This window comes from Sus scrofa, chromosome 6 (assembly GCF_054392235.1).
Source record: "Sus scrofa isolate SSC_HxYL_T2T_F1_AM1 chromosome 6, Sscrofa_HxYL_maternal_Yorkshire_Landrace_v2.0, whole genome shotgun sequence".
NCBI classification, from domain to species: domain Eukaryota; kingdom Metazoa; phylum Chordata; class Mammalia; order Artiodactyla; family Suidae; genus Sus; species Sus scrofa.
Window position 1 is genome coordinate 88,276,749 of NC_139388.1, and position 12,406 is coordinate 88,289,154.

General features: G+C 45.7%; 1 protein-coding gene across 1 annotated transcript in view; it reads left to right on the plus strand.

Annotated features, from left to right (window-relative positions):
- Positions 1-779: 779 nt before the first annotated feature.
- DHDDS (dehydrodolichyl diphosphate synthase subunit) overlaps positions 780-12,406 on the plus strand; it is a gene marked incomplete at its 5' end in the record, with an annotated part of 31,813 nt that continues 20,186 nt past the window's right edge. Inside the window, 6 exon segments of the mRNA NM_001244123.1 lie at positions 780-821; positions 1,402-1,478; positions 3,565-3,681; positions 6,172-6,314; positions 8,566-8,682; positions 10,145-10,246. Of these exon segments, the coding sequence (NP_001231052.1) occupies positions 1,416-1,478; positions 3,565-3,681; positions 6,172-6,314; positions 8,566-8,682; positions 10,145-10,246 (542 nt within the window).

Genomic DNA, 12,406 nt, shown 5'->3' on the forward strand with positions numbered 1-12,406 from the left:
AACCAAACTCCCAATTTCTTTTGTAAGTTAGTACCTCAAACTTCTGCAACCCTTTTCCTTAAAGATTTGGTACAGAATGAATGCCCTTGATTTTTCTGTCAGGGTTAGTCGATGGTCTCTTAGATTTCAGAAGCCATCCTTCCGGCTTTAACCTCTTTTTTTTTTTTTTTTTTTTTTTTTTTTGAGTTCTTTGGGGTAGGGCCTGAGAATGCAAATCCAAAAATCTTGAATGCCTTATGTCAGCACAAAATGGATTGGTATTAAATGCCTCTGTGAGACTGGCTAGGGCTAGGAACTTCGCAAATGATTAAATCCACTCAAAAACCGTATAAAACCAGGATTTTTAAGACTTGTACCAGAGTTCTAAAGCCAGTTCTGAGAACTTCTGGCTGGCAGGACGCTGCCTTAGCCCTTTTAAATCCAAAACTGCCATCAGTGGCGGAGAAGTCGCTGCCTTTCAGAAACTAGCCCTGTAACCTAACCGGCCGGAAGGTCTACAGACTTCTGGGCTCTCTCAGGTGGTCCGAACCCTGCCTTCCTCAGCCCTGTTCTCAGCACGCGGCCCATAGGAGTGCCCTCCCAGTTCCGTCACGCGAGCGCAACTTTTCCCCTTTGCCCCGCCCCTCCCCGGGAATGTGAACTGCCAGGAACTCTCGCGCCTCTCCTCCTCCGAACGCGCAGGCGCAGGCCAGGGCCCCGCCCGTTAGGTGACCGGAGGGGCGTGTCCCAGCGCCCGTCGATGACGTGTTCTTCCAGCGCCACATCGTGAGAAAGTGTCCGTCCACTAGAGCGATTGGAAGGCGCCGGCGGAACCTGTCAAGGTGCTGTGTTCAAGGGGTGGGCTAGAGGAGAGAGATGACTGGACTGGAGGCAGCTGTGGTAGGGACAAAGAAGGCAGTGGAAGAGACAAGTGAGGGAGTAAGGGAGTAAATAATTGGGAAACCTCTCAGGTAAGAGGGGTAACGGGTGCTACAGCTGAAGGGGTTAGTGACCTGGAGCGCCGAGAGTAGGAAACGGCCTGGGGAGAAGATGAAGAAGGAAGAAGGGGAAAGGATCAGGGTATAGACAACACAATGTGGATGTGGCAGGAAGCAGGCTTACATGTTCACAAAAAGGCAATGCAGACACAGAAAAAAAGGGGATGGGAGCAAAGTCCACCAAGCTCAGAGACACAAGGAAAGGCCTCTGTCCCAAAAGTCCCATTGGCTTATAAACTCTGGGTGGTGAAAGACTAGAGGTTTAGACCAGCATTTTTGGATTCTAATGCTGGCCACTCTATACTGTTCTGGTGAATCTCTGCAAGTCAGCCATGGTTGTTTGCAAGCCATGGAGACGTCTGATTCTCTTTCTTGTTTATACAAGGTGACCTGGTTGGTGTCTAATTGTTCTTTGCTTCTCCAGCTGGCGCAAGAACTATGTCATGGATCAAGGAAGGAGAGCTGTCATTTTGGGAGCGGTTCTGTGCAAATATTATAAAGGTGAGCAATGGCCCACAGCACCATTTGGCTTTCTGGTCAATTGTGTAATCTTATATCAAAACCTGTTGTTAAAATTGAGTAATCCATGATGTTTATGGATTTGTGATAAAATTTAGTAATGGTGTCAAAGTCAGAATTGCAGGTAAGTTCCAGGTCTACCTTTCCGGAAGATCATTGCCCTAGTTCTCACATTTTCAGGAAGGCCGGGACCTCCCAATATCGATGGGTAGCATAGACCTTAACTTGAAATTTGTTTCCTTAGAAATTTGATCTGTTATTCCTAGTAGTATCCTCTGGGTCTAGATAAAATAGTTTTTCCCTGATGTGGCAATAGAGTGTAATGGTTAAGACTTGGGGCTCTGTAGGCAGAGAATGAATGGAAGTCCTGTTCTTTTTTTTTTTTTTTTTTTTTTGTCTTTTGTCCTTTTAGGGCCACACCCGCGGTATATGGAGTTTCCCAGGCAAGGGGTCTAATCGGAGCTACAGCTGCCAGCCTACACCACAGCCGCAGCAATGCTAGATCCGAGCCGCAAAATCATGGTTCCTGGTTGTATTCGTTTCCGCTGTGCCATGACGGGAACTCCCTGTTCTATCATTTATTAACCATGTGGCTTTCTATGGTCGTTTTGAGTTTTAAGGAAACTAATAAAATCAGCACAAGTTCTTAATTATTATTACGGCTGTCTTTCAACCATTTGAAGACTACAGACACTCTGTTTCCTACACTCCCCTGGGTTTTCTAGATCTTCCGTCTGCTTTTTCTCTAGGAATCACAACTGTGTTATATCCTCCGTATATGAAAAGTTTGAAATTGGAGCCAGTCAGCTTGGTTTTATTTTTCAGCCTCAGGCTCTCAAGCAGCAGTAGCAATGAATTTATGAGTCATTAAGCTTTGTATCCACACACATACTTCCACACAAATGCCAAGTGATGTCAGGCAGGCCAGCAAATGAAGAGCAACTTCTCAGGGAACCTCTGTGGTCATGTGTTGGAAAGAAGAAGCTGCATGACTTGACTGGAATTTTTTTTTTTTTCTTTTTACAGCCACACCCACAGCATATGGAAGTTCCTAGGCTAGGGTTGATTCAGAACTGCAGCTGCCAGTCTGTGCCACAGCCATAGCCACACCAGATCTGAGCCACAAATGCAACTTACCTTGCAGCTTGCAGCAATGTTGGATCCTTAACCCCCTGATTAAGGTCAGGGATCCAACCTGCATCCTCATGGATGCTAGCTGGGTACTTAAGTCACTGAGCCACAAGGACTCCTGGATTTTTTTTTTTTAACAGCTATATGTGGGGAACAGAAGTAAGAAATGTTAGAGAGGTGCAGACTATGAAGAACCCCTCCAGTGAGGGAAATAGCTCAAAGAGTGAATTTTTGTTATGACAGACAACAAAAGGCTGCCATAGCGAGATAAGTTTTATTTACCTCTAGAATGTCTTCTTTGTTTTGAAATGGCTCCTGCATGTAAATTTTCATGAAAATCCTGACTGGTTTCTCCTGTAAAGTAAGAAGACCCAATAACATTAGCCCTCCTCCCCCCAATTCCTGTGTGGCAAGACTCAGATAGAACTGAGTCCTTCTGTCTGGAGGATATCTGCTACATTTGACCACACCCATCAATGTCCTTCCTGCGTCTCCCAGTTGGAGGCTAATGATTTCAAGGTGTTGGTTAAGGGCATATGGTTAAGAGATGGACTCTGAAAGCGCATAGACCTCAGTTTGATTCCCCACTTTGTCTCTTCTTGGCCTTTGTGACTTATGCAAGTCACTTGACCTCCCTGAGCCTCAGTTTTTCTTACTAGAAATGAAAATAATAGTATTTGCTTTACATGTTTGTGTGATAAAAAATTAAGCTGAAATGTAAAAAGCCCAGCATAGTACTTGGCATGTGCCAAGTGCTCAGTAGATATGTAAATAGAAATAACTAAAAGGGCCTAACACCTGCGTATTGAGCTAAAGTATGGAATACCCAATTCCCTTCCTTGGGGCTTTTATCACATAGCTCAAGCCTATCAGCTAGGCATATTGTCTTCCTTAATCTCTGAAGAGTACATGATGTGTTTGTCTCCTTACTTCACAGGCAGGCCCAATGCCCAAACATATTGCATTTATAATGGATGGGAACCGTCGCTATGCCAGGAAATGCCAAGTGGAGCGGCAGGAGGGCCACTCACAGGGCTTCAACAAACTGGCTGAGGTGGGTGTGGGTGGCAAAACCCAAGGCGAATGGTCTGTGGGAAATTTTATTATAACTAGAAAACCCAGGCCTTAATTTGCTGTGGTTTGAGAGTGGGTTTTTTGGTTTTGTTTTGTTTGTTTGTTTTGTCTTTTTAGGGCCGTACCCACAGCATATGGAGGTTCCCAGGCTAGGGGTCTAATCAGAGCTACAGCTGCCAGCCGACACCACAGCCACAGCAATGCCAGATCCGAGCTGCATCTTCGACCTACACCACAGTTCAGGGCAACACTGGATCCTTAACTTACTGAGCAAGGCTAGGAATTGAACCCGAAACCTCATTGTTTCTAGTCAGATTCATTTCTACTGCACCACGATGGGAACTTCTGTTTGTTTTTTGTTGCACTTGTGGCATTTGGAAGTTCCCTGGCTAAGGATTGAATTTGAGCTGCAGCTGTGACCTAAACCATAGCTGTGGCAATGTCAGATCCTTAACCCACTGTGCTACAGCAGGAACTCCTGAGAGAGTTTTGGGTTTTGTTTGTTTGTTTGTTTGTTTTTTGTCTTTTTAGGGCTGAACTTGGGGCATATGGAGGTTCCCAGGCTAGGGGTGGAATTAGAGCTGCAGCTGCTGGCCTGCAACACAGCCACAGCAACTTGGGATCCTTAAACCACTGAACGAGGCCAGGGATCGAACCCAGGTCCTCATGGATACTAGTCAGGTTCATTACTGCTGAGCCACAATGGAAGCTCCTGAGAGTGTTTTTTTAAATAGCTGTTTTATGGCTTGCTAGCTGTATGTCTCATATCAACATTAACGAAAAATTAAGTGATTCAGTGAATCATCACAAAATGTTAGCCATAAGAACAAAATTGTCTCCTCTTACCACTTTAATCACAATTTATTTATTTATTTATTTATTTATTTATTTATTTATTTTTGCTTTTTAAGGCCGCACCCACAGCTTACAGACGTTCCCAGGCTAGGGGTCAAATCAGAGCTGTAGCTGCTGGCCTAGGCCACAGCCACAGCAATGCAGGATCTGAGCCTCGTCTGCGACCTATACCACAGCCCATGGCAACACAGGATCCTTAACCACTGAGCGAGGCCAGGGATTGGCCTGCACCCTCATGGATGCTAGTCAGATTCATTAACCACTGAGCCATGATGGGAATTTCAACAATTTATATATTTTTTGTGCCTCATCCCAATCCTTGTAATATGTGTGAGATGACTTAACATTTAGGCAATTACATCTATAACTTTGTTTTTATTTTAATTTATTTATTTATTTTTCTTTTTTGGCCACATCACATGGAGTTCCCAGACCCAGGATCAGATCCGAGCTGCAGTCTCGACCTAAACAGCAGCTGCAGCAACACCGGATCCTTAGCCCACTGTGCTGGGCCAGGGATTGAACCTGTGTCCCAGTGCTTCCAAGTGCTGCCAATCCCATTGCCCCATAGTGGGAACTCCTATAGCTTTGATAACCTTATTTTTATTTGACATTTTGGCAAGTATTTTTCTAGGTTGATATACAGCCTTTCTAACTATACAGTTTAATGACCATAGAACATTTTATCCTGAGGATCTGACATAGTTTTCGTAGCTGCTCCACTATTATTGGACATTATAAATGGCACTAGTTTAGAATAAATTCTTGTAAATGACATTTCCAGAGCAAAATTAGGGGGTGACTACCCATCCTGAGGCTGAGGCGTATCTCAGGCCTGAACTAGGAAAACTGCTGGACAAACTAGGACATCACTCTGAGCAAGAGTCATCCGCATTCTATGCTTTTAAAATGCCTCTTGCAAATTGGGAAACATTAAATTTAACAATAACAATGAAACGTCTGTCTTAGTGAAACTAAGTTTAAAAAGACTGGAATTACAATCTCTACCCCACAGATTTCAGCTTCTTGGCATAAGAACACAGCCTGAAGCCAGAGCATTGATGGTTTTTGCCTTGAATGAGTGGCTGTGGGGTTCTCTCCATCACTCTGTGGAGGTCTGCAGGTTTGTTGATCTCAGTTTCTCTTTTGTGACCAAGAGGCAGTTTTTTTGTTAGCTTGTTTTGTTTTTTTCCCTTTTTTTTTTTTTTTTTTTCTTTTTATGGCCTCACCTACGGCATATGGAAGTTCCCAGGCTAGAGGTCGAATCAGAGCTGCGACTGCCAGCCTCTGCCATAGCCACAGCCAAGCGGGATCCAAGCCGCATCTGTGACCTATACCACAGCTCATGGCAACGCCAGATCCTTAACCCACTGAGTGAGGCCAGGGATCAGATGTGCATCCTCATGAATACTAGTCACATTCGTTTCCACTGAGCCACAACGGGAACTCCTGGTTCATTATTCTGACAGAAATTTTGATATTATCCTAGTTTTACCCAGTCTTGGGAGAAGAAAAGTCTGTCTCTCACTTCCAATGCCAAGTCAGGGCTAAGGTGTCTCCTGTTTCCCTTCCTGCTCTTCCTTAAACCCTAACTCCTTGCTTTCTCCCTTCTCAGACTCTGCGTTGGTGTTTGAACCTGGGCGTCCTAGAGGTGACGGTCTATGCGTTCAGCATTGAGAACTTCAAACGCTCCAAGAGTGAGGTCGACGGGCTAATGGATCTGGCCCGGCAGAAGTTCAGTCGGCTGATGGAAGAACAGTAAGATGGTGTCAGAGGGGAGAGCGTGTTCTTTCACCACCTCCAGCCTTACCCTAACCCTCAACTCTCTTCTCTGAGGCTATTTCGGGAACTCCAGACCCTTCTGCTATTAGACCTCTTCAGTGGCAAATATGGCAAGCTAGTTTTTCTTTTCTTTAAGGGGACATTTATTTGAGGATTTAGAGGTAGTTCACAGAATTCAAGATTATGAAGTCCTGAACAGAGCAAGAAGAAACTTGAGTGGTAGTTTTCCAACAGAGTGCCACAGAACCCCAGAATTCTGAGGAATGGGCCTGCGGAGAACCCAGAGGGAACGGGTATATGGTGCTGGTTTACATTTATCTGTTTTATATATTGGACTTCTGTTTAAGATTTGATTTGAGAAAAGAGTTGCCTGGCTCAAAGAAGTTTGGAAAACCACTGGCCTAGTTCATTTTCATCAGCTGGGAAACTAATCCTGGTGAAGAGAAGAGAAAGGCTTGCCCATAGTCACCCAGCAAGCAGTGGCAGAGCCAGGCTGGGAACCCAGATCTCCTGGCTCCTTGCCAGGGCTTTTGCAGCTCCCTCTCTGTCTGCCTCACTCAGATCATGTACCTGATGAATAGGCATTTTCATGTACTTTATCTCACTCAGCACAAGCCAATGTGGATAGTATGGCAGGTATGCTTATCACTCCAGTTATAAAGTAAAAGGAACTGAGGCTTAGAGAGGCTAAGCGGTTATGCAAGATCAGCTAGTAAGTGGTGGTACTAGGGCTTGATTCTAGATAATCTTGTTCAGATGTTGCCTTGATTTGAGTATATATGTGTCTACTGTAACTCCAGTGGGTTCTCAAAATAAGGGGATTAGATCTTGCTTTTACCCTTGAAGAAATACGCTGGGATTATAGAATGGGCAGGCTCTGGGTGCAGCCTTCAGCTCTGAATCATGGTTCTCCAGGACCTGCCAGATACCCTTGCCCCAAGTGTATTTCTTGTTCTGGAAGCTCCCATTTTCCATACGTTAGCTGTTTACTTTTTCTATAGCATTCCCAGAAAAGCTGGCTGGGTAAGAATGAATTCATGCTCACTGTGCAGAGTTTGGGAATTACTATATGGAGGCAATATAATGTTGTGATTAAAAAGACAGACCCTGGGGAGTTCCCGTCGTGGCTCAGTGGTAACCGAATCCGACTGGGAACCATGAGGTTGAGGGTTTGGTCTCTGGCCTTGCTCAGTGGGTTGAGGATCCGGCGCTGCCGTGAGCTGTGGTGTGGGTTGCAGATGCGGCTTGGATCCCGTATTGCTGTGGCTCTGGCGTAGGCTGGCGGCTACAGCTCCGATTAGACCCCTTGCCTGGGAACCTCCATGTGCTGTGGGAGAGGCCCTAGAAATGGCAAAAAGACCAAAAAAAAAAAAAAGAAAAAACAGACCCTGGGAGTTCCCTTGTGGCTGAGCACGTTGAGGTTCTGGGCTTATCACTGCTGTGGCTCTGTTCACTGCTGTGGCATGGTTTCCATCCCTGAACCAGGAGCTTCTGCATGCTGTGGGTTTGGCCACAAAAAAAAAAGGAAAAGAAAAGAAAAAAAAAAAAAAGACAGACTCTGGAACCAGACCCTAGGTTCGGTTTCTGGCTTTCAACCCACCAGCTATCTAATCTTGAGCAAATTACCTCCCTGTGTCTCGGTTTCCTCATTTGTAGAAGGGGAATTATATTAGTGTCTGCCTCACAGGTGGATGTAAGGATGGAATGCATGTAAAACACTTAGACCAATGTCTGGCACCCTAGTAAACATATAATTAATATTATATTTTCCTATTATCGTATTTCACCAGAAGATACGAAAGTAACTGGCAGTACAACTCTTGCCCTTGATGAGTTTATTCACCTGTCGAAATGGGACAGACATAGCACAGAATACATACACTGCAACTTGTTGGCAAGGACACCTGAAGTGGTGCGAGTTTGGGTTTTCAACTCAGACAGAACTGGGTTTCAGTCCTGACACAGCACTCTGTGTCTTTATGACCTTGGGCAATTCTCGTCGACTGTTCTCTCAGAGCCTCCTTTTCCTGCTGTAAAACAGGGAATGTAGTAAACTCCTTCCAGAGTTGTTGAGTGCATGCAGGGAAATGATATGTGCAAAGCAGTGCTCAAACACAGGAGAGCACTCAAAAACAGGTAGTTGGATATCATCTAAGCACCTTGCTCTCTCCAGCTCAGCAGGGGCTGTGTCCCAGCTCCCAACCCTGCCTCCTTTCCCCCGAATCAGGGAGAAGCTGCAGAAGCATGGGGTCTGTATCCGGGTCCTGGGTGATCTGCATTTGTTGCCCTTGGATCTCCAGGAGCTGATCGCACAGGCTGTACAGGCCACCAAGAACTACAACAGGTAAGTTTTCAGATTTCCCCTTAGGGACCTGTAAGAATCTTTGGCTCCATGCTAGCTTTAGGGGGACATCCTGGGCCTTCCTAGGTCTGTATGTGGTGTGAGAGGCAATGAGGAGGTGGTTTTGGATGCTTAAAGACTTCTCCAGAGTTCCCGTCGTGGAGCAGCAGAAACGAATCTGACCATGAGGTTGTGGGTTTGATCCCTGGCCTTGCTCAGTGGGTTAAGGATCGGGTGTTGCCGTGAGCTGTGGTGTAGGTCACAGACGTGGCTTGGATCCTGAGTTGCTGTGGCTGTGATGTAGGCCGGCAGCAACAGCTCCAATTGGACCCCTAGCCTGGGAATCTCCATATGCCGTGGGTGCGGCCCTAAAAAGGACAAAAAAAAGAGACAAGACTTCTCCCTCCATCTGCAGGGCAGACCAGAGATGGTTCTGCAATATCACGTTCTCTGTGTGTATACTCACACATACAGTGTCTCGTCTTCCTTCCCACCGTGTGTGCGCGTGTGTGTAAGATATATAAATATATGTGTGTGTGTGTTTGTGTGTTATTGATAGAGGATGGGGTGGGAATATAGTAGGCCTTATTCCTGTCTCTGAAGACAGATCCTTCAAGAAATACTTTTCTATCCCACTCCTTCAACCAATGGATGGGATGACCTTGGGAGGGTGCAAATACAGAGGGAACAGAGTTTAATAATCCAGACTGGAGTTCCCGTCTTGGCGAAACAGAAACAAATCCAACTAGGAACCATGAGGTTGCAGGTTCAATCCCTGGCTTCGCTCAGTGGGTTAAGGATCCGGCGTTGCCTTGAGCTGTGGTATAGGTCACAGATGCAGCTTGGATCTGGCGTTGCTGTGGCTGTGGTGTAGGCTGGCAGCTACAACTATGATTGGACCCCTAGCCTGGGAACCTCCATATGCCACGGGTACAGACCTAAAAAGCAAAAAAAAAAAAAAATCCAGACTGTATTATGTGCAGCTTTGGAATATAATGTATTTGGCACTGAATTTGTTTCTTATCAAATTTCCTTCCTATTCTTTTTTTGCTTGTGCTAATATCATAGTGATTTCACACCCTCTGAAAGCTAGATGTTAGTAGAAGGGAAGAGGATTAGGATTGTGATATGGATCAGTTAGTGTTTTTCTTATTACAAAGCTAATATGTTTTTTCTAAGGAAACTTGGAAATCTCAAAAAATTCATATCTTGGCACAGTGGATTAAGGATCAAGCATTGCTGCAGCTGTGGCACAGGCCACAATTGCAAGGCAGATTTGATCCAGGGCCCGGAAACATTCTGTGGGCACGGCCAAAGAAAAAGTCATAATCTCACCTTTCAGGGATGTCCATGGTTAACATTTGGTGTGTGTTTGTTCTCCCACAGAAGGGGTACACTGCAGTCAGTGATTCCACTCCTTGGACCTTGCTCCCTTTGGTACCTTATTCTCTTCTTCCCTTCTCAGGTGTTTCCTGAATGTCTGCTTTGCATACACATCTCGTCACGAGATCAGCAATGCTGTGAGAGAGATGGCCTGGGGAGTGGAGCAAGGCCTGCTGGATCCCAGGTATCCGCAGTTGTGGAGCATGGTAACTGATAGGGAAAACAGGCATGCACAGAACCGTAAAATCCCTCCCAAGTCAGCTGCTTGGGCCAGAAGTCCAGTCACGAATGTATGTGGGAAGATTTGGCGGGGTGGTCCCCAACACTTAGCGATTGGGGATGGCTTTAAATAGCCTGCTTCAGAATTTCTTTGTGTTCACCACACACCCAGAAACCCCACAAAAATGGCATAGCATTGGCAGGACTGGCATTCAATAAAAATGATGGAAGTTCCCATTGTGGCTCAGCAGTAACGAGCCCAACTAGTATCCCTGAGGATTTGGGTTCGATCCTTGGCCTCACTCAGTGGTTTAAGAATCCTGCGTTGCCATGATCTGTGGTGTAGGTCACAGACGTGGCTCCGATCCTGCGTTGCTGTGGCTGCAGCGTGGGCTGTCAACTGCAGCTATGATTTGGCCTGGGAACTTCCATATGCCACAAGGTGTGGCCCTAAAAAGAAAAACAGAACAAAACAAGGCCTTTGGCAAGAGTTTTTCTCAGAATGATTTTTTAGGAATGTAGCTCATTGGGGGTATTGTCTTTTAGGCCTCTCGTGTTACAGTTTCATGCAAGATTCAGGTATTTTTCAAAAAGAAAGTTGTTCTCAGAGTTCCTGTTGTGGCTCAGTGGTTAATGAACCCAACTAGTAACCATGAGGTTGCGGGTTTGATTCCCTGGCCTTGCTCAGTTGGGTTAAGGATCTGGCATTGCTATGAGCTGTGGTGTAGATTGCAGACATAGTTCAGATCTGGCATGGCTGTGGCTGTGGCATAGGCCAGCGGCTACAGCTCCAGTTCAACCCCTAGCCTGGGAACTTCCATATGCTGCAGGTGCGGCCCTCAAAAAAAGACAAATACAGGAGTTCCCGTCATGGCGCAGTGGTTAACGAATCCGACTAGGAACCATGAGGTTGCGGGTTCGGTCCCTGCCCTTGCTCAGTGGGTTGGGGATCCAGCGTTGCCGTGAGCTGTGGTGTAGGTTGCAGACACACCGCGTTGCTGTGGCTCTGCGTAGGCCAGTGGCTACAGCTCCGATTCAACCCCTCGCCTGGGAACCTCCATATGCCACAGGAGCGGCCCAAAGAAATAGCAAAAAGACCACAAAAAAAAAAAAAAGACAAATACAAAAAAAAAAAAAAAAAGTTGTTCTCATTAGCAACATGGTGGAATTGTAAGAGCTGGGAGAGACTTTAGAAGCCATCTGTCTACTCGTTCCCTCTCCTGTCATTATTAGTGTAACCTTTGGTAATATTAGTAAATTAACAACAGCAGTAGTAATCCCAGGCAGTGTGTAATGCTCTGTATTTTATTAAATCATTATTTTCTTCTGTAAGAAATTTGAGCCTTTTCTCCACTTTATAGATGAGAAAATTGAGCTCACATTAAAATAACTTTCCCAGGGTCATTCTGCTAGTAAGTGCCAGAGCTGGGACTCATCAAAAGCTGTCTGATTCCAGAGTTTTTGTCTTGACCTTTATTATATAGGACCTTGGCACCTAGGAATTTTTCTGATTCCTAGTTTGATATTCTTGGGAAACTAAATTAAAAATCAAGAAGTTTCTCTGTGAGAATGAAATTAGATAAGAGAAGGAGACAGTTTTTAAGACCTTTTATGAATCCCTCTCTTCTCCAACAGCGGAGTGATTTTTCTGTGCCAGAAGGCTTACTCATTCAATCAATCATTCGACAAAGTTTTTTTTTTCCTTTTTCTGCCGCACCAGAGGCATGTGGAAGTTACCGGGCCAGGAATTGAATCTGAGTTGCATCTGCAACCTACACCACAGCTGCAGTAACATTGGATCCTTAACCTACTGCACTGGGCCAGGGACTGAACCAGCAATGCCAGGGAGATAAGCCAGATCATGAACCCACTGTGCCACAGCGGGAACTCTTTAACAAATATTTTTAAATGCTAACTAGGAGTTCCCGTCGTGGCGCAGTGGTTAACGAATCCGACTAGGAACCATGAGGTTGCGGGTTCGGTCCCTGCCCTTACCTAGTGGGTTAACGATCCGGCGTTGCCGTGAGCTGTGGTGTAGGTTGCAGATGCGGCTCGGATCCCGAGTTGCTGTGGCTCTGGCGTAGGCCGGTGGCTACAGCTCCGATTCAACCCCTAGCCTGGGAAC